The sequence below is a fragment of the Thamnophis elegans genome, chromosome 12 (genome assembly GCF_009769535.1).
Source record: "Thamnophis elegans isolate rThaEle1 chromosome 12, rThaEle1.pri, whole genome shotgun sequence".
NCBI classification, from domain to species: Eukaryota; Metazoa; Chordata; class Lepidosauria; order Squamata; family Colubridae; genus Thamnophis; species Thamnophis elegans.
Window position 1 is genome coordinate 59,995,970 of NC_045552.1, and position 21,572 is coordinate 60,017,541.

A 21,572-nucleotide genomic window follows, 5' to 3' on the forward strand; every position below is an offset into this window, starting at 1 on the left:
GGGGAGAGCCCCACCTCTAAGCCACTGCGCCACTCTTGGGTCTCCTTCTATTTACAGCGTCTCCAAACTTGGCAACTTTTAAGATTTGTGGATTCCAGTTCCCAGAAGTTGGTCGGGGCATTCTGGGAGTTGAAGTCCACCAGTCTTAAAACTTGCCAAGCTTGGAAACTCCCGGTCTATTTAAAGGCTCGTCTTGGACCTTCTCCATGAGGTCCAGCCTCCTCTTTTTGACGTGGGAGGAAACCTTCCATTTGTTTCTTCATCAAACTTTTCCTTTCCCCCCCTGGAAGGTTTACACAAGAACCGCAGAGTCTGCCTTCCGCAATCCAGATGCAACCCGTGACGTGCGCGGCCATCCGGGCCCCTACGCCGTCCCCTGGCTTCACCCCTTCTCTGATGATGCCCCAACCCAGCGCGACTGTCCCGCAGAGCCATCCGGCCAGCTCCCTCCACCAGTGGACGCCGCAGCCGGTGCAACAGCCCCACCTTTACCTCCAGGTAACGGTTTTGCCAAAAAAAGCCCCTTTGAGAGAACCAGGGCCGACCGGGGGGGCCGAGCATCTCCTCGACAGGTTCTTTTGAGCCGCTTCACGTAGACCCTTCCCTCCCTTACAGATGCCGAGCGCAGCTGAACCAGGGCACAACCAGCACTCTTTCCAGCAACCGCCCTTACCTCAACAGACGGCCACGGTGGGCTACTTCCACCACCCGCAGCCCCCCAGCCAGCACCTGCAAGGGCAGCCCTGCAGCTTACAAGACTTGCCCGAAATGCAGCTGCCTTGAGGTCCTCGGAGGAGAGATGGTCGTCACGTCCCCCTCGGGGAGGGCAGCGGATCCCGAGCACCGAGCAGGAGAGCTTGGCTCCTCCTGAGAAGGCTGCAAGGCGTGAGGAGAAACGCCCGGGAAGGAGAAGGTGCGGAGAGCCTCAGCTGGCCTCCTCTCTGCTTAAGGGAACCAGCAGCACCAAAAGGCAGAGCGCCTCGGCTGTTCCACCTTTGCAGCTCCACAAGCACAGGGAGGAAAGTTAAAGGAGGTGCCATGTGCTTAAGGAACTGTCAGTCAATGTGAGTTTGACAAGCAGAGCAGAACTAAGAGCTGGCATGGACAAGAAAGCAGCTGGACTGGAATGGTGAGAGACTCCAGGATTTGCAGGAAATCACAACCCTAATAATTACAACTAAGTTTCCATGCAGCTGAGCCATATGGCATGCAAACTGAGTTGCATATCCATGGTAAGGGACATGGTGGCTCAGTGGCTAAGATGCTGAACTTGTCGATCAGAAAGGTCGGCAGTTTGGTGGTTCGAATCCCTAGTGCTGCGTAACAGAGTGAGCTCCCGTTACTTGTCCCAGCTTCTGCCAACCTAGCAGTTCGAAAGCAGGTAAAAAATGCAAGTAGAAAAATAGGAACCACCTTTGGTGGGAAGGTAACAGCGTTCCATGCGCCTTCGGCGTTGAGTCATGCCAGCCACAAGACCACGGAGACGTCTTCGGACAGCGCTGGCTCTTCGGCTTTGAAACGGAGATGAGCAACACCACCTAGAGTAACTTGCAAGTCCTTTGAATTTGTTACCAGGATCAAATTTTACACACTGATAAATTTAGACCTGAAGAGGCGGTTTTTGAAAAAATGTTTGTCATGAAATATCATCGGACTGACTGCCATGTTTCACTCGTTCAGTGTGTGCGATCAATGTTGTTTTATATTCGCAATTTCTTTGCGCCTCAATTTTGTTTTCCTCCCGTGTGGACGGATCTCCTGGGATGATCGAACGATGCTGCTACCGTTTCATGAAAACCACTTTGGCCTCAATCTTTTCGTTGCACACCAGATCCTTTGGATCTTTCCAGTTGTCTATAGAAAAAGGAGTCCATTTGGGTTTTATTTTAGGATGAAATGGAGATCTTTTTAAAAAGAAAAATTCCTTATCTAGCTCGACTCCCCAATGAACCAAATAGGGTGCAGGATCCTTATTTTTTCTCTCCTCTGCTTGAATTAAACTTTGTTTTGGAGAAACTTACCATCTGATCCGGAGAAAGAAAAGCAAACTTTATGGTTTTGCTTTTAAGGGTTTGGCAAAGTGGAATCGTTGATCCAAGAAGTGTCATGAGTCAGTAGGGTTAGCAATAAAATGTATTTTTCTAAATGGTTAATTTTTTTTTTTTAAAAAACCACGTTTATATATTTATGAACTTTTTTAAAAAACTTTTTTTTAATTTCTCCATGGTGAGAAAACATCAAAGAATCCTTTTATTGTCTCTTTTTGCAAAAGGAATGACTTGTAATTTGCAAGGGGCATTTAAAAAAAATAATCAAAAAAGACATGTAACTTTGTTCAGCCTGCACATTTTTTCCCCCTTTAGCCTTTCCAGCTTATTCCTCCTTTTGGGGGGATGTGAATCTTTTTACCTGCTGCTGTTAGTGCAAAGTTGTTTTCACAAGTTCAGTGTTAGAAGGCATTTCTCTAATAATACTTCAGGGTCATACATTTGAAAGAAAAAAAAGCAAACTACTTTTATTCAGGTATAGCTGTGTGTGTGTGTCTGTGTCTGTGTGTGTAAAATTCTCAGGCGGATGAATCACTGTTTTACAAGAATCTGCATTTTCTTAGGATTGTAGTTTCTTTACTGCTGAACATGGTTTGGATGGACAGGCATGTACCGGTCAGTTTCCCTGGATATTTAAACAAAGGGGTAACAACGGATTCTTCCTAAATCCAGTTATCTATGGAGCGGCGTTCCTCAACTTTGGCCGTCTGAAGACTTCAATTCCCAGAATTCCCCAATCAGCATAGGTGCAAATCTGGCATCTAATGCATTGCTTTGCAAAACTGGGTTAAACATTGTTTACCTTTGGGTAACGAGCCACGAACCCACTACTCATCTCAAAAGGGACATTTAAATGGAATTAAAAGTCTGCCCCGTCTTCTGAACTATATTTGAAAATCTAAAGTATTTCTGGTTAAGCTGAAAATTGATCAAACGGCCGATGGTAATTTTGTTGAAAGGACATTTAAGGTCAATCCGTGATCTTGTTTTTTTTAATACTGGTAGACCTCAAATTCCGACTGTTCGTTCAGCGGCTGTTCGAAGTTACGACAGTGCTGAAGGAAGGGACTCATCGGGTAGATGGAAGAGTTTCTGAAAAGCCCTTTTGGAGAGTGAAAGTAGTAGTTTGGGAAGCCCTGATCCAAGGCAAGAGCCACGAAGCCCCTCAACGGGTTGCCTTCAGGGGGGCCAATTCTGCTGGGGGTGTTGAGGAAGACGGCTCAAAATGATAAATCATCCCTTAAATCTCTAGGATTGGGAAGGGTAGAGAGCAGGCCAAGAATGTTTGCTCAGCCCCGGGACTATTCTCGACCTTCCCGCCTATACAGAGAATCCTTGACCTGCGACCACAATGGCCCCCAGAATTTATGTTGCTAAGTGAGAAATTTGTTAAGTGAGTTTTGCCCCATTTTACCACTTTTCTTTCCACATTTGTTAAGCGAAACACTGCAATTGAGTCACACGGTTGTTAAGTGAATCTGGTTTTCCCCGTTGACTTTTCTTGTCAAGAAGGTCGCAAAAGCGGATCATGTGACCCCGGGTCGCTGCAGCTGTCGTAAATGTGAGTCAGCTGTCAAGCATGTGAATGTAAATCAGGTGACTGTGGGGGATGCTGCAATGGTCATAAGCATGAGAAATGGTCATAACTGTGCAATTGTAACTTTGAACAGTCACTAAGTCAAGGAGCACCTGTAGGTGTGTTGTGGAAGTTGGAAGTCTTAGCAGGACTCAAAGTGAGATGAATCTTTAGTTGGTTGTAGAAGCACAAAAACCGTCCACCCCACCCCACCCCCCAGCTTGGCACTTTCTGTAAATATTTACAAATGAAAAAGCTGGTGGGTTGATAGAGGCAGAGTCTAACTTTATATACTGGCAAGAAAGAAAGAAAGAAAGAAAGAAAGAAAGAAAGAAAGAAAGAAAGAAAGAAGGAAGGAAGGAAGGAAGGAAGGAAGGAAGGAAGGAAGGAAGGAAGGAAGGAAAGAAAGAGAGAAAGAAAGAGAAAGAAAGCACAAAAGGGGAAAAGAAAAAAAGCAAAGGTTTAAAATCGAATATTGAATTTATTTTGTATGGTGTCAAATATAGATAACTTTAAAAAAACGTTCCTATTCATAAAGTATTTTGTAAAAGTAAAGTGGCAAGAGAATCTCTCATTGAGGTTTTGGGGGGGGGGGACGGGGGAGGGAGAAACCAGGACCGACTTGAATCCTCTCAAATCCTTGTTAAATCGTGCCCTTAGATCCTTCAGCAGATTTGTACATATTATTTTGGAAGAAAAATAAAACTACTTTTCAGAAACGTTGTGTGGTGGCAGATGGTTCCTAGACTATGTTCAGCATCCAGTCATGGAAAGGAAGGAGGTATTTTGTGGGTCCTATTTCACTCCAAAGCAGAAACTAAAGTGCTGATTCTTAAAAGTAGCTTAAAATTAGAATCACTGAGTTGGAAGGGACCTTGGAGGTCTTCTACTCCAACCCCCTGCTTAGGCAGGAAACCCTGGAGAATTTCAGATAAATGGTTATCCAACATCTTCTGAAAAGCTTCCAGTGTTGGAGCATTCACAACCTCTGAAGGCAACTTCTGTTCCACTGATTAATTCTTCTAACTACCCCGTTTCCCCGAAAATAAGACCTCCCTGGATAATAAGCCCAATTGGGCTTTTGAGCTCGTGCTAAAATAAGCCCTCCCCTGAAAATAAATCCTCCCGCAAATGTTGCAACACAACAGCAGCCATGAGGTGACCACGCTCGCCTCCTCCTCCTGCACCTCAAAAATAATAAGACCTCCCCGAAAATAAGGCCAAGCGCTGATTGCGGGGGTCAAAAGAAAATAAGACCCTGTCTTATTTTGGGGGGGAAACACGCTACCAGGTTAAAATGATTCAACAGTGCATTTTTTTGCCCCCTCATAAACATTCATTATATCGGAGACAACTAGTAAACTAGTTCCGTACCGTAATATTTTTTTATGATTTCCCCCTTTAAGGATAATAATATATTTATGTGCAATCTGTTTATAAGACAATTCAATCCTAAACTTTAATATATATATATTTATATTTATATATATGTACTTGTTTACCGCAAGTATTTGTAGTGGTCTCTTGGAAAACATACTATAAAAAATGCCATCCACAATTGCATTTTATACAGCACTTCTGTTGAAAAAGACACAATGTCTATCTAGGTATATTTTTCCCTTTATAAACCTTTTATCTTTCAGTTTTATTGATCATTTAGCAGCCATGAGTAGCAAAGAAAGCAAAAAGAAAAAAAAAAGGAAGTTGGCATAAATCAAACTTTTCTGAATTTCTGCCGGTGGTACCAACTCCAGGTGTTATAAAAATACTTTCAAACTGAAGAATTTGTGTACTACACAGCCAGGTCTAGAAGCTTTCTTTAAAACTGGGGGTTTTACATCCCTGGTACCCATTTCTCAATTATGTTAGAATTAGGAGCAGATTAAATTGGGAGAAAACTGGGCTCATGGTCCCCCCCCCCTCTTTTTTTTGGCATATTAGAAAACAACTGGATTTTGAAAAATAAAAATATACACCCGTCTGCGGTTGGCAAAAGGCCTCCTGCCGCCATTCCCAACTGTGGTGGAATTTAAAAAACAGCAGCACTTTTCAATTTAAAGATTGCAAAGATGAGTGTCATTTACTAAAGCGCTGCTTGGATTAAGGTAAATTGAAGAGAGTTTTAAAGGCAATCGAGGTTTTTGTTGTTGTTTTTAAAAAAAATGCTCATCCTTGAAGGACTTGAAAAAGTCTTTGAGGATTAGATTCTTGGAAAGTCTTTGTAGGATAAATTCTAATTGATTTTTACTCCGACTGAATACAGCTTCACCGTTCTATTTTTCCAATAGCGATGAGTTAGCTACAGGCTCGTAATCCATGTGTTATTTTTTAACCTGAGGCTGAAAGGATTTCATTCTTTGATTCTGCAGCCTACAGCTTCAAGTCCCTTCGTCCTGACCCATAACTCGGTCTCTAGGATTTAAGTACTAGATCCTGGCTTAAGCATTAACCCCAAACCTTTGCAGAGAACTTCTCTGGGCAATACCAAGACAAGGGCTTTGCTGGGGATAGCATCCAACTTTCTTACTAGTACCTTTTTTTTTTTTTTACTAAATGGTAAATGGTGATTTTGGACCCCGTGGAAAAAATGGTTTTCCACCCAAAAAGAGGAAAAATAAATAAATAAAGGAATTTCTGCAGGGTCACATAGCTATTCCCCCCCACTCCAAGTCATTTCAGTGTTGTGGATATAGAATTAAAGCAGCTGAAATTTTGGAATTGTTGACTTGGCGAGATAGTTTTTCAAAGGGGAAAATCCTCTACTCAACTCACACTTCTGAGGAAGATTGCACAGTGACGCAACTTCTCCTGCTTGTAAAAATTGGACCAAAAAAATCACCCTGGTTTTGGGATGTTGAGTAGAAGAACTGTCCAGAAGAAGGATGGGACAATTTGCCCCGGCCCACTTGCTGAGGCTAATTCGTCATGGCCAACTCTCCGCAGGACAATTTAAACAAATCAATTTAATTATTCAAAATAAATTTAAAAAAAAAATATATTTAAACTTTTTGGCCGTTCCGTCCCTCCTTTTGCATCCTTTCTTTAAGGATTGGGTTCCACCCTTTCTTGGACATTCATGTAACTCTTGGCTGTGGCGAGTTGTCCTGGGCCTGTCCAGAGTTTTTGCACAGCTGCAAACATTTAACACTGTCAGCCGAAAAGGCGTCAGGGGGAGGCAAGCACGGCCTTTGGAGAACCAGGGTTTGAAGAAATAGATATTTTTAAAAAAATAGTGGGCCCTTCCCCGTTGACAGCAACAGCTTCCTTAAACCAGGATGCTAAACTGGTGAGATATCCGCTGCCTTCCGTGCGTTAAGCAGACCTGTGTTCCAGTGGAGGGTTCCTAGCCGGTTTACTACTGGTTCGCTTCGTTTGCGCGTGCCATGCATTGCTGTGGTGCGCAGTTGACTGAAAACTCTTCTGCTCATGTGCAGAAACCTGGCAGTGATGGCAGAAGAGACCGGGGAACCGGTTCAGGGGCATGGCAGTCCTGGGTCGCTGCCGGTTCCAGCGACTCAGACCGCCATACCACTTACCGGTTTGGTTGAACTGGTCGGAACTGTTAGGAACCCACCACTGCCTTGTTCCAAGTTTACGAAACTCTTTGCAATAAATTGGCGCCGTTAAGAGGATGCAGCAAAACTGGGGCCCGTAAAGGGAGGACTTGGAAATCTTGTACCGTCAAGGAGACAATTTAGGGGTCCCCCCTCCCCCCTTCCAAGTTGCCCTGTGTTGGTGGCTGCACCTTATAAAAAAAATCTGGTGTGTTAAAATGCAAAGATTAGGTGCGGTTGTGCTTCAAACAACTTGACCCCCCCAACAAAAATTTAGACATGAAGCCATGTACTCCGCCCGGCCATTATGGGACTCGGACTAAATCCTCAGCGTGAACTTCAGGCTCGACGCGGCCTCCTTGCCTGGGGTTGTTTCAGACAGAGAGAAGGGACTCTGGGGGGGATCACAGGGCAGGTCTTGCTTTCAACTGAGAGGCTTTCGCGCTTTCTAACTTGGCTCTGGCATCGACCGGTTTCTCGAAAAACCTCACCAAGGCCGGTTCGTTCAGCAAGGAGGCCAGGATCTGCTCAAAGGCGAACGACCAGCCTTCACTGAGCGGGGCTCCTGGGTCGTCCCTCTGGGAGGAGGCCAGTGCAGGACCCCCCGTGGGGGATGTCCCTCTCCGGGTGGGGGAAGTGGGGCTCTGGAGCTTCCGGCCCACCTCTTCCATCCTCAGCAAGAGGCCCGTAACGGTAGCGATCGCGCGGAAGAGCAGCTCTTCTTCGGGATCCCCGTGGAAGAGGTTGTACAAGGTCTTGGAGAAGTGGATGAACTGGGACTGGGGAGGGAGAGAGGAGGAGGAGGGTTTTCAGACCAAGAGGGGCAGGTGGGTAAACAGAGGCAGCTGCTGGCATGCAGCTGTTTATAAAAATGGTGCCTCGGCTACATTTCCTCCTCAAGGGTCCTGAAGATGCATCGAATAACCATCTCCATGATCTCCAAATTTCACGGATCGTCTGGCAGGGGTTGGAGGTCTCCGTGCCTGAAGATCTCCAGGTGAGGAGAGGCGTCCTTTAGCAGCATTTATCGTATGGGGTTCTTGGTGTAACTCCCGGAGTTTGGTGGTGTTCTTGCAGATGTTTCATTACATGTCATGTTTTCTTGCAAATGTTTCATTATCAAACTAGGTAGCATCATCATTATCACTGTAAACCTGAAGATGTTATCTAGCTGGGTCATGAAATGTCTGCAAGAAAACCACCACGCTCAAAAGAGTACCAAGGATCCTACAATCATCCTTCTCCCCCTTCTAGCCCTGATGATGCTACCTAGTAGGGTAATGAAACGTTTGCAAAAAATAACCCCACCAAGCTTACAGAGCACCAATGACCCCACAGTCCTTCCCCCCTCTTCTAGCACTGGTAGTGTTACCTAGTTGGGTCTACAAGAAAACCGCCAAGCACTCCACAACCCCATTCCTCCTCCCCCCCCCCCCAGCACTGGTGGTGTTACCTAGTTGGGTCGTGAAACGTCTGCAAGAAAACCACCAGGCCCAGAGAGCACCAAGGACCCCACAGTTCAAACCTGAGTTACAAATATTCTATCAATATTTGCTCCACCCTCCCTGTATTGGGGGGGGGGGGGAATAAATAGCCCACTAGAAGAAAATACTTGTCTCTAGAAAAGCTCCCACCTGGTCCATCCGGGGCAGATCCTTAATGCTTTCTTCCTTTTTAAGGATCTCGTCTTGCCACTGCTTCAGGTAAGCCTGGACGTCCACTGTCCCTTTCCCTGTTTGGGAAGAAGACCACGACAGATTCAGAGGACCAGGATGGGGCAGCCGTCCTCTTTCCTCCAGAGTCTCTTCTAGGTCATTCTGGAACATGGGCAGTTTCCAGCTGAAGCTTCATCACCTCTCAATCCACAGGCTTTCAGCCAGGCTTAGAATAGAATAACAGAGATGGAAGGGGCCTGGGAGGTCTTCTAGTCCAACCCCCTGCCGAGGCAGGAAACCCTACAATGTTTCAGACCAAGGCTTATCCAACCTCTTCTTAAAATCTTCCTGTGTTGGAGATATGAATTTGCACATTTGCTTCTAGATACGAATCTGCAAAATCACTAAATGTTTTAATGTTTCTGCCATCCTGCCCCCTGCAACTCTCATGCTCTTAGTTACCAGGCTGTGTGACCTTAAGCCACGATTCCTTGTGAAGCCCTATTTGGCTTCGCCCTCTTTCCTTCTTCCAGTAGAGTTTCCAAAAGACTGTCAACGGTAGCACATAAGGGGGCGGGGGGGGGAATGGACACAGGCAAAGTAAGCCAGGATCATCCTCAACTCTGATCCCAAAAAGTTTCTTAAAAACTGTGGGGAAATCTCTCTCAGCCCCAGAGGCCAAAGGTGGATTCAGAGTTCAAGGATGACTCACAGTTCACTGTCCTGATCCGGCTCCCAAACACAACAAGCCCTCTGTAGTTAAACCAATGATTCCTTCATTAGGAGCCCCAGCAGCCCCGGCAAAAAAGGTTTCTCTCTCACCACAGGATAACAAGTCCTTCTGGCAGGGGGCTGAGTAGTTCTCTCCCACATCTACTCATCTCCACCCTCTGCCTTTGGTCCCCAGAGCTAGGGTGGGTCTTCGCTAGCAGCAGTGGCTCTTCCGTCCCAAGGACCGGCCCATAGATTTCCACTGCTCTCCTCTCCTCTCTGCCTTCTGCACATCCACGAGTCAGGCACTGGACCCGACTGTTCCTCCTCTTCCTCATCAGCCACCTCCAGACCTGGGGGCTCTTGACTCTCCCTCTGAGGGCTCCCAGGCTCCGCCCCATCTCTCTCTGCCAGCTCCACTCCCTCTTCCCCCTCGAAGCTCTCTGGCTGCCTTGATGCTGACCCTGGACTCCCACACTGCCTCCTCCTCCTCTGATTTGTCTGTGGCTGACAGGCCACAACATTCACACCATCCGATACTTTCATGATGGACAGCTTTCAATGGTACATCTCAAATCTCTGGCTATGGCCAGGTCACCTACCTTTCTCAGGACTTGTCTTCAAGCCATCCGCGTTGTCTTTGTCTTCAGGAGAGGAGACTAAGATAAAGAAGAGGGGGAAACGGTACTACTGACCAATCCTTGATTCTAAATACCTTATCCATCCATGTAAATTTACAAGCGGTCCTTGACTTATTTGCCCCACCCGATTTGCCCCACCCGAGTGTGAATGTTGAATGCAAGTTGTGTTTTTTATTACCTTATTTATTTTGTGCACATATTGTTTGTTTTGAATTTCACCCCCCCCCCCCCAATGATTGTAAGCCGCCCTGAGTCCCCTCAGGGAAAAGGGCGGCCTATAAATCCAAATAAACTGAAACTGAAACTGAAACTGACTTATTACTCCAAGCCTGATGAAGGGCTGTAGCTGTGAAATCTCTCGAAAGACTGTTGGCCGGGACTTTTGCTGGAGAGGAATTCCCTTTGGGCTACATAAAAGGGGTTTTATCGGGAAGAGGAGTGGGTTTTGTGCTTTTGGGAAGCCTCGGCCAGAACAGATTCCTGGACTCTTACCGCTTAGTTGACTGAAATGGATCAGTTCTTCTTTAGAGAGTTGAGTCCCTTTCAAAGGGCTGAGAGATTCCACTTCGGTAAAAGCTGCCAAGAGAGAAAAAGAAGCCAGAGACAAGTTAAAAATCGCAACACGTGATATAACAATACACCACACAGCAGGGAAGGTATAGGCACCGTATGACTTTCTAAAGGGTCCCTGAAGATGCTTTTCCAGGAGGCAACTGGAGTTTCATGTTTTTCTTTGAAGGCCTTCTGCTTCTCATCCAAGGAGCTTCTTCAGCTCCTTCTCTTTCGAGAAGCGATCGGACAAACTTTTGCAGGAATGGTGCAGGGTCTCCCAAAGGGGCTTTGTTCAAGGGGCAACTGGGCTTCCTGGTTTTTCTTTGAAGGCCTTCTGCTTCTCATCCAAGGAGCTTCTTCGGCTCTAACTGGACGGTGGGGAAGGGAAGGATGGAGAAGATGAAAGGGGTATCAATCCTTCCCTTCCCCACCGTCCAGTCAGAGCAGAAGAAACTTTTTGGACAGGAAGCGAAACCTCTTCAAAGAAAAACCAGAAAGTCCAGTTGCTTCTCGAAAAAGCCCCTTTGGGACAACTGTGACCAGGAGGACGGAGAATCTCCACAGGCATTTGGCTTTCTAAAGGGTTCCAAAAACGTATACCTTAACTTTTTGAAACTTTAGCTAAATCTGGCATTATAAATTAGCAGATGCCTAGAAAAGGGGAGGTTAAAAACACAACGATGCTTTCTTCTTTCTCTTTTTTTCTTTTCTGTCTACTATTTTAATGTTTGTAAAATTTGCTTTCCTTCTCTCCTTTTTTCCTTACCACGTGTACAAAAAAATTAAATACTATTACAGGAGAGATCTTAACCCTGAGCAATTGGCTCAAGAGTGAAACTTTTATTGGATAACAAATACTTTTGACACAATCTACAGCAGATCCCCCCCCACCCCCTAATGTTATAGTCAATTATGGATGAAAACGATGTAAATAACTTCATGGTCAAGAAGGCTGACACCCAAAAATATTGATATAGTATCTCTCTTTTTTTTTTTACCCCCAATAGACCATTGAGGTCTAAGTGATACATATATTCAGTTTAAATAAACAGCAGGGTGTCAATCATCTTCAGTCAGTACTGCATAAATACCACTGTATTAAAACAATATTATTTATTAGAACCTACAACGTAATTAAAAAAAGGAAGTCACAAGGATTAAAAGTTAGCTTTAGTCTTCACAAAAGCAGGTGACATTTGCATTGTGCATTGTGTCTTGTGGTTCCTCTCTCAGCCACTGCTTATTTTTCCTACTTTAAAAGGAAACAAATTTTAGACAGCAGGATGAATGTCTCAGGTCAACAACCTTAAACACTCAAAGAGCCACAAAGGTCCTAATCGGAAGCTCCCCATTCAATTCTGGAGCCGACCGGAAGAGTCCGGTTCCCCCACCATAGAGTCTCCTCCTAGCGCTGCGTCCATTTTCCCCTACCTGTCCTAACCGAAAGCCCTATCAATTGTGGAGCTGGCTGGGGACAGGGAGCTGCAGCAGAGGGATGAAAGAGCCACATGTGGCTCCAGAGCCGCAGGTTGCCGACCCCTGTCCTAGGTTAATGGGTTTCCTGCTGGGGACGGACTTGAGCTTGGATCCCCCCCATGGTTCCAGTTGACATGGATGATTTTGAACATGGAAGCAAGGACTAAACATGGCGCCTCCACATCACTCACCTGGCGGAATGTGCAATTTGAAAAGCATTGTCAGCTTATGGGTGAAGCTCCCATGATACAGGACATCTGATAAAAAGAAAGGAAAGGGAAATTATTGAAAACAAAGAGTTCATTCAGGAAGATTCATCTCACACACAATGGAGATGATCAAATGTACAGAACAGAAAGATCACGACAGAGTCGGAAGGGACCTTGGAGGTCCAGTCCAGCCCCCGTTCAAGCAGGAGATCTTCTCCCGTTTCTCTTCTTTAAAAAGTCCAGTGTTGGAGCACCTACAACTTCTGAAGGGAAGCCCTTCCACTGGTTGCTTGGTCTCATGGTGAGGAAGTTTCTCCTTCATTCCAGGTTGCTTCTGTCCTTGATTAGTTTCCATCCATTGTCCATTGTCCTAAAGGTGGTTTTACTTAAGAGGCACCTCCTGGTTTCTCTTTGAAGATGTTTCGCTTCTCTTCTTCAGCTCTGATTGGATGGTGGAGATCAAGTCAGAGCTGAAGAAGCTCCTTGGATGAGAAGAGAAACATCTTCAAAGAAAGACCAGAAAGACCACTTGCCCCTTGGAAAAGTACTTTTGGGACAACCAGGACCTGGATGGTTAAGAATCTCCATAGATCAATGTTAGAATATGTTATAAAGGTGCAATGTTATTGGAGATCTATTGAAATTGCAAATGAATGCCAGTAGGTGGTTGTGTCTTCCAAAATCAATGATTCTAGATAAAAACATGTTTAAACAATGGTAACCAAATGAGAATTAAGGTACAGGGATAGTAAAATACATAACTTTTCTTTCTTGACTTAAAATGTACAACCTGATTTGAATGAAGCGTATGTAAGGACTGTGGAAGAAACACACGGAATATATTCGTAACCAATCGATACGCTTTCAACAAGATGTAACGAAAGATGGTTTTGTTTTGTTTTTTTGTTTAACTAAAACAATAAAACATTTTCTCCAAAAAAAAAAATCTCCATAGACATTTCCCCTCCACTGCTTCTTGTCCCGCCTTCAGGTGCTTTGGAGAATAAGGTTGATCCCTTATTTGTGGAAGCCCCTTAGGTATTAGAAGACTGCTATCGTCCCACCCGCTCGCCCTTCTCTTTGCTAGACTAGGAATAGGTAAAGGTTCCCCTCGCACATGTGTGGTAGTCGTTCCTGACTCTAGGGGGCGCAGCTCATCTCTGTTTCAAAGCCGAAGAGCCAGCGCTGTCTGAAGACGTCTCCGTGGTCATGTGGCCGGCATGACTCAACGCCAAAGGCACACGGAAGGCTGTTCCCTTCCCACCAAAGGTGGTCCCTATTTTTCTACTTGCATTTTTTATGTCCTTTCACACTGCTAGGTTGGCAGAAGCTGGGACACGTAACGGGAGCTCATTCCGCTACATGGCGTTAAGGATTCGAACCACCGAACTGCCGACCTTTCTGATCGACAAGCTCATTGTCTTAGCCACTGACGCACCACGTCCCTCTTCACTAGACTAGCCATGCCCAGTTCTTGCAACTGTTCAATGTATGTTTCAGCTTCCAGCCTCCTAATCATTTTTCTGCACTTTTTTTTTAAGAGTCTAAACATCTTTCTTATATGCTGGGAATTCAATTATCGGGGAATAATTGAAAACTGGCTCCAGAGTCAGTGGGTTGATTTAAACCAGTCAGATCCCACCTAGGGAGGGAACCTTATCCAATGCCAAATCTTCGGATATCTTAGCTTGGGATGTTATTGAGGACCATACCCCAAACAGATGAGAATTCTTTGAAGTTGATCAGGCCGTCCACATTCTCATCCAGCAGCCGGAAGGTCCACAGGGCCAAGGAATCTCGGTTGGCACAGTGTGCCCAGGGACTCAAGAGGTGGTACAAGGTTCGGAATTGCTGGCAGTCGATCCGATATTGGTCCAGGTAGGGCAGGCTGGCATCGTGGTGCTTTAGAGCGGGACTATTCGGTTTCCAGTAACAGGAGAGAAAATGTTCTTTCTGGCCAGAAACAATAAATGATAGCAAAAGGTCATCAAATCACACAGGGAACATCAAGTAGTTTTTCCACAGAATTATCCAGTGCTAAAGTTGAAAGTCGTTGGCTATTAAAGCTCATAACCTTAACCTCCGTCTAGAAATATTATGCAATCTGAAGATCTCTTTCATCTTCATCACAGCAGCTGCTGTGAGAGATTTGGGGGTGTGAAGCAGAAAGATTGGCCAAGTCATCCACTGAATGTCCGTGGCTGATGGTGGATGTGGAACGTGGCCTCCTCATCTTAGTCTGAAGGCCCTCGGCTTTCTTGCCATAGCAGCTGAACGATTCAATGGAAGAACTTCCTTCCAAGATCAACTGGCTTGACCATGGCTCTGTCAGAGGCCACAACTGTCTAATGGACAGGGAAAATCTTTTGCAGAGGCCAAGGGTACCTTGAACAATTCATACAGCTCTTCCAGGTTTCTAGGGTTGAGGCTCACATCTTGGGAGACGACCCGGAGCTGAGAAGAGACGACAGCAAAGCAGTCAAATTAATATTGCGTGTTTCAGGGATTGGAATAACTGTACATTTCAGCTGATTAATCAAAATAGTGAATCTTCTAGTTAATGGAAGCCTTCTGGGAGCCTGGAAGCCGAGGTGGCGCAGTGGTTAAATGCAGCACTGCAGGCTACTGCTAGATCAGCAGTTCAGCGGTTCAAATCTCACCGGCTCAGGGTTGACTCAGCCTTCCATCCTTCCAAGGTGGGTAAAATGAGGACCCAGATTGTTGGGGGCAATATGCTGACTCTCTGTAAACCGCTAAGAGAGGGCTGAAAGCCCTATGAAGCGGTATATAAGTCTACTGCTATTGCTATTGCTATTGCTATTCTAGTTAAGTATGAAATTATGCCAATAGATAGAGATAGATGGATAGATGGATAGATGGATAGATGGATAGATAGATGATAGATAATATATATAGATAGATGACAGATAGATGGTTGGATGAATGGATGAATGGATGGATGGATATCCTCTCTATCTGAGGAAAGAGATGGGGGGTAGATAGATGGATGGATGGATAGATAGATAGATAGATAGATAGATAGATAGATAGATAGATAGATAGATAGATAGACAGACAGACAGACAGACAGACAGACATGATGGACAGATGGACAGACACAGATAATTAACAACAGGAAGCAATCGATGCTTAATGCTAAATTATGCTCAACACCAAGACAAAATCAAGGACCCTCAGAGCCCTGATAAAGACACAACATAGCTCCTACTCACCACATTCTGCTTAGTTGTGATTTCCAAGGTTTGGATGACATACAGTCTGTTGCGACGTCGCATGCTTTCTACTTCCTCAAATCGGATTTCACCGTATTTCTGGAGAAGACCAAGAGGCTATTTTACTGCTTATCAAGGCTGAATACACAACGCCTGCACCACAAGGCAGCCAACTCCTTCAGTGTTGGAGGTTTCCAAAATTACTATTCCCATCCTCCTCCCCCCCCTCCTCCATCTTCATCATCATCACCACCACTCCAAATCTTGTGAACCTCCGGACATTCACAAAAAGGAGGCCACCCCTTCTAAAATTGTAGACCACAACATATCTATAGAGATCCTCTCCCATCCAGGTCCTGGTGGTCCCAAAGGTCCTTTTGTTTCAAGAGGCAACTGGACTTTCTTGGTTTTTCTCTGAAGAGGTTTCGCTTCTCATCCAAGAAGATTCCTCAGCTTCTCTCAGAAGCTTCTTCAGCTTTTCTCACAGCTGAAGAAGCTTCTTGGGTGAGAAGCGAAACATCTTCAAAGAGGAACCGAGAAAGTCCAGTTGAAAAAACAGACCACCACATCCAGATGCGAGGTCCACATCTGAAACACAAAGACATCCATGGACACACGTACAATCGTTCAACCGATAAGATCGCACAGGGTGGGCCTTCTCCGGGTGCCGTCAGCCAGACAATGTCGGCTGGCAACCACCCAGGGGAGGGCCTTCTCTGTAGCCGCTCCGACCCTCTGGAATAAACTGCCCCCAGAGATCCGGACCCCTACCCACTTTCATGGCCTTCCGAAAGGCTCTTAAGACCTGGCTATTCCGGCAGGCCCCGGGCTGTTGAACTCACGATTGAGTTCCAGCCCCGATCAGACTGGGTGTATGCTGGGGTCTTTTTAATCTATGTTTTTGTGTTTTTAACTTCTATTTTTAAATGTATTGTTGTAAGCCGCCCGGAGTCCTTCGGGATTGGCCTATAAATTTATTAAACATCAACAAACAACAAGAAGTGGCCTCAGGCCTGCCGCTCTTGGCTTCAATAACCCTTTGAAGCAAAATGCAGATGGTCACAACGACAAGAGTTTCTCCACCCCACCTGATTAACTCGGGGAATTATATTCCTTTGTCTAATTCCTTTTCCTTTTGAAGGAAGGCCTCCAAGAGGCCCTCAAGGCTGCAATCTGGCCAAGTATCGGTTCCTCTCCTAAGGTAAAGGTAGAGGGGAAGAAAGGGTTGAACAAACCTCGTTGGACTCTCGAATGAGGTCCGTGATGTCCACTCTGGGGTGAGGAGTTTTGCCCTCGTTCATCCCAGAGGCCTGCTGGACGGCTGGAGGCAGCGGACTGTCCTTGTTGGTCACGCTCTCAAAAAATCTGGATTTGAGGAAAAGGAGCGCATGAATGTCTTCCCTGGCATGCGTTAACTTCTCCGCGCACAGACATATTATGAGCCGGTTTGGACTAGGCTAAAAAAACGGGAGATGGTGAGTTCTAGTCCCGCCTTAAGCATGAAAACTCACTGAGTGACTTTGAGCCAATCACCAGGGTACAGAGAGTTCTAGTCCTGCCCCAGGCATGAAACCCGGCTGGGTGACTCCAGGCCAATCACTAGGAGACTGGAAGTTCTAGTCCCACCTTAAGCATGAAAACACACTGAGTGACTTTGAACCAATCACCAGGGTACAGGGAGTTCTAGTCCCTCCTTAAGCATGAAAGCCAGCTGGGTGACTCCGGGCCAATCACTAGGAGACTGGGAGTTCTAGTCCCGCCTTAAGCATGAAAACTCACTGAGTGACTTTGAACCAATCACCAGGGTACAGGGAGTTCTAGTCCTGCCTCAGGCATGAAACCCAGCTGGGTGACTTTGGGCCAATCACCAGGCGATGGTGACCTAGTCCTGCTTTCTGCATGAAAGATGACAGGGTGACTCTCCCACCTCACAGGGTCGTTGTTCTTGTAGGGAAAAGAGGGGGAGGGAGGTGAGTGGGATATGTTCCCTGCCTTACTTCCAAAAATAATGAAAATGGAGAGCAAGCAGACAAACAGGCCCACAACCACAGCACGAGAGGGAGCCCAACCCTTAGCCCGAGACACAGCACCCCGCAGACCCACAATCGGCCCCCAAGCGCACCTGCTGAGCACAGTGACGGCTTCCGCATCGTCCTTACAGGCCACCAGCTTCTCCAGGTTGTAGTCCAGCACGGCCAGGCCCAGCTGCAAGGTGGCCTTGATCCCGTCGTAGAAAAAGCAATCGACTGCGTTGACGGCACTCTCGATGGGCAGCACGCTGACAAAGAGGGTGAGGAACCAGGAGAGCGAGACGGAGGAGAAGAAAGTCATGTCGGTCATGTGCTCCGTCAGCTGAGGTAAGTACTCGCGGATCAGGTCCTCAAACACAGCCTGATCGACCAAGGCGCCTGAAAGAGACGGACGGTGTAGCCTGGCAGAAGGAGCAAAGGTGAACTCCTGCACCCACGATTTGCAAAGGGAGACATCAGAGGTTGGCCGACAGCAGATACTCCGGGACTTACGGCCGCAATCAAGCCCAAAACTGGCTCAGAAACCAAACACAACGGCCAAACAGACGTCAACGGATAATTGGAACTGTAGAAAAAACAATTGCTACCAACCTGCCTTCCTGTTCTGACCGAGGCTTCCCAAGAGCACAAAGCAGACTCCTGGTCCCAACAAAAACCCCTTTGATTAATTGACTGTGAATTCTGCTCCTTCACACCCAGCAAAGTCTTTCAAGGGAAGATTTACAGTCACAGACCTTATCTTGCTTAGAGAGCTGCCAGGCCGAGATCTCCAAAACTTGGCCAGGAGTCTCGGAGAGTCATGAACCAATTAAGCAAATTAATTGTCCCCTGCAAACTCCACTCCCCTTTCGCTCCTTTTATTTCCTCTGGGAGGGGCCATTCATCGTCCACTGTGGCCTTACTCCCAAGTCGACCCCTGTTCTTTAGCTGTTCCCTTGGTCTGGCAGCTGTGCACATGGGCACACTGGGAACAGGCTCCAGCTGTTCTTCTGCCTCCCTGATGTCTGACTCTGAAGGCAGCTGATAACTGGCATACGGCCCTGGCCCCCTCTCTGTCTCTGACACAGAGCCCTCCTCAGAGCCTTCCCCAGACTCCAGGACTGGCCCAGGTTCCTCCACAACCTCCTCACTGTCCGAATCTGCTGCCAGCTCCACTGGCCACTGGCGGTCCACAACACTTCCGTTGAGGACCTGTATATTGCACGAGTCAAAAAGTCAGCTGTGAAAATATCTACAGACCTCTCACATCCTGAACATAAATTCGACCAAATTCCACCCTCAAAACGACGTTATAGAGCATTTGTGTCAAATTCAATTTCACTGAAAGGAAAACACTTTATAGGTGGTCCTCACTTAATGACCATTTGTGGGCCGATTGGGGTCCCTTCCAGCTCTCTTCTATTCTGCCTCTGCTCCCACCCCTCATGAAACCCACAGTGAAATCCCACGGAAACGGTACCAATAATTCGGCGGTTGAAATAATCGGGCAGCATCCGTTCGCAGACGGCCACCAGGAGCCAAAATGCTTCCTCTTCTTTGGCATAAAGGAGCAGCACCGACGTCAATATATTCATGGCCTTTAAACAAACATGGATTATTATTATTATTATTGTTGTTGTTGTTGTTGTTGTTGTTGTTGTTGCCACGTTGGAGACCAGGGGCTCGGCCTACCTGACAATAGCCGATCTTGGGGTTCCGGTGGGCGTAGGCCGTGAGGACCCTCCGGAGGGCTGAAATGCCCGTGTCGCTCTGGAAGGCCGGGTGCTCGGGCAGCGAGCGGCGCAGATCCCGCTCGATTTCGTCCGTCTCCAGGGTGAACGTCCCAAAGGATTTTTCCACCAGCTCCGAGTAATAGCCAGGATTGCTTGCCATGTCATTGACAGCACCTGCCCAGGGGTGTAAGTTGCACAGGAAAAAGACGGTTGAAATTGCGTCTCGACCGAAGAAGCTTTGCATAGATGAGGGGAGGGGTCTCCAAAGTCAGAAACTTTTAAAACTTGTGGACTTCAACTCCCAGAATATAAAGGGAGCTGTGACCTCCTTGTTCCAAATACGGGCCTTACCTGAGAACAGAAGCCAAAGTTCTCCCCTTAAGACTTCGGGAATTCCTCTGACCACCAGGTCCCGCGATTTCTTTGTCCGAAACATACTGACGCCTCGTCCGCACTCTATGAAAAGGATGTTCCAGGATTGCTCTTTCATTTTCTCCTTTAACTAATGGAACAAGGGGACCAAGAAGCCTCTTCAGCACACAATCACAAAACACCAGGAAGACCATCAACGGGGTCACGTTAAGGTTAAAATTCAATGAGGAGGAAGACGGGGGGGGGGGGGAGGTTGAGAGAGGGAGAGGGAGGGAGGGAGTCAGAGGGAGAGGCAGAAGAATACAAAATTAAGAGGCTCTAGCCCAGAATTAAAACATTAGATAGCTACAGACAAAATGCTACCGGCAAGATTTAAACACGGAGTTATGGCCATAATCGAGCCTGAAAGTTTTGATGCTAAGTGAGACATTTGTTAAGTGATAGAGGTATTGAGAAGTGTATGCAACTAAATGTCACTTTAAACGTATGCTGATTAATGTACATTCAAATGACAATAAAGTTATTATTCTATTCCTTTCTATTCTATTCCTTTCCATTCTATTCCTATTCCTGTCCCTTATCCCTTTTCATATTCCATTCCTTATTCCATTAAGTGGATTGTTGCAGGTGTTAAGTGAGTCACATGGCTGTTAAGTGAATCTGGCTTCCCCACTGACTTTGCTTAATCAGGGGGTCGCAAAAGGGGATCATGTGATCCCAGGACATTGTGACCGTCATAAAGAGGGCTCAGCTGCTGAAAGTCTTTTGAACCTGTGACCCTAGGGATGGTACAAGGGTTGTAAGTGTGAAAAACGGCCGTGTCACTTTTTTTCAGTTCCACTATTAACTTTGGTCAGTAACTGAACTGTTGTAAGTCAAGGAGTATCTGTATAGTATTTGTCCTCAGGGGTTGCGAGGGGCCTTCATGAAGCAGCGCAAACTGCAGCAAACAGAACCCGGGTCGAGATGAGCATCCAGGCGCCCAGGAGAGATTTAAACAGAGGGACAGATTCATGCTGGGAGAAATCCAAAGTCACCTCAAGGACCCTGGTGGGAGACCCAACTGGACCTTTCTGGAAGTAGGGAAGCCTCTTCCAAGAAGACCCCTTCGGACCACCAAGAGGGCAGAAGCTCCGTAAAGTTCAAAAGTAAAAATTCAGCAAAAGACAGAGAAAGTGAGATATGGCTACAGCTCTGGACCTCGGTGGAGATTCTCAAGTGATCCCGGTTGCCCCAAAGGTGCTTTTTCTGCAACTGGACCTTCTGGTTTCCCTTTGAGGAGGCTTCGCTTCTCATCCAAGGAGCTTCCTCGGCTTCTTCAGAGCTCGTGAGAGGAGCGGAAGAGGTGAAACCTCTTCGAAGAAAAACCTCTTGGGGGAAGAAAAGCCCCTTCTTCGGGACGAGAGATCTGGGTGCTGGTAGGTAACCGGCATCTCTTCTTACCATCTTGGGATCCAGGTTCTCCGCATCCTGAGGGTGGAAAACGGTCATCAGGGCCTCCGTGCTCACCGTGGCGCTGCTGCCCTTGTGGCTGGCCATCGTCTGCCCCTCGTAGTCCTCCCAGGCGGTGGGGGTCTCTGGGCTGGCCCCGGCCTGGGAGAGAGGCGTTGGGAGAAGCCAAAGCGAAGAAACCCAAAGAAGGAAGGATTAAAACTCCGCAGAAGCCCAGGGACCACCACCCGTTTGTCTCCTGAAGGGCCTCCCCCTCCCCTCGTTTCTTCAGAAACTACGGTCAGCCTCTAAGAGAAGCCACGATAGGAGCCACGGGGGCGCAGTGGTTAGAGCGTAGTACTGCAGGCCACT

General features: G+C 46.7%; 1 protein-coding gene across 2 annotated transcripts in view; it reads right to left on the reverse strand.

Moving 5' to 3' along the window:
- Positions 1 to 5,267: 5,267 nt before the first annotated feature.
- Positions 5,268 to 21,572, reverse strand: part of TBC1D8B (TBC1 domain family member 8B) — a 31,147-nt gene continuing 14,842 nt past the window's right edge. Inside the window, exons 8-21 of one of the 2 annotated variants that reach the window (XM_032227701.1) lie at positions 21,213 to 21,239; positions 19,749 to 19,899; positions 19,357 to 19,571; positions 19,145 to 19,262; positions 17,778 to 18,063; positions 16,891 to 17,020; positions 15,656 to 15,754; positions 14,808 to 14,876; positions 14,135 to 14,375; positions 12,405 to 12,470; positions 10,678 to 10,761; positions 10,147 to 10,203; positions 8,813 to 8,910; positions 5,268 to 7,957 (exon numbers count right to left, since the gene is read on the reverse strand). In XM_032227701.1, coding sequence (XP_032083592.1) covers positions 7,583 to 7,957; positions 8,813 to 8,910; positions 10,147 to 10,203; positions 10,678 to 10,761; positions 12,405 to 12,470; positions 14,135 to 14,375; positions 14,808 to 14,876; positions 15,656 to 15,754; positions 16,891 to 17,020; positions 17,778 to 18,063; positions 19,145 to 19,262; positions 19,357 to 19,571; positions 19,749 to 19,899; positions 21,213 to 21,239 — 2,016 coding nt within the window. In that variant the 3' untranslated portion in view covers positions 5,268 to 7,582. Of the gene's footprint in view, positions 7,958 to 8,812; positions 8,911 to 10,146; positions 10,204 to 10,677; positions 10,762 to 12,404; positions 12,471 to 14,134; positions 14,376 to 14,807; positions 14,877 to 15,655; positions 15,755 to 16,890; positions 17,021 to 17,777; positions 18,064 to 19,144; positions 19,263 to 19,356; positions 19,572 to 19,748; positions 19,900 to 21,212; positions 21,363 to 21,572 lie in introns of both variants that reach the window. The other variant, XM_032227700.1, reaches the window with a different exon arrangement.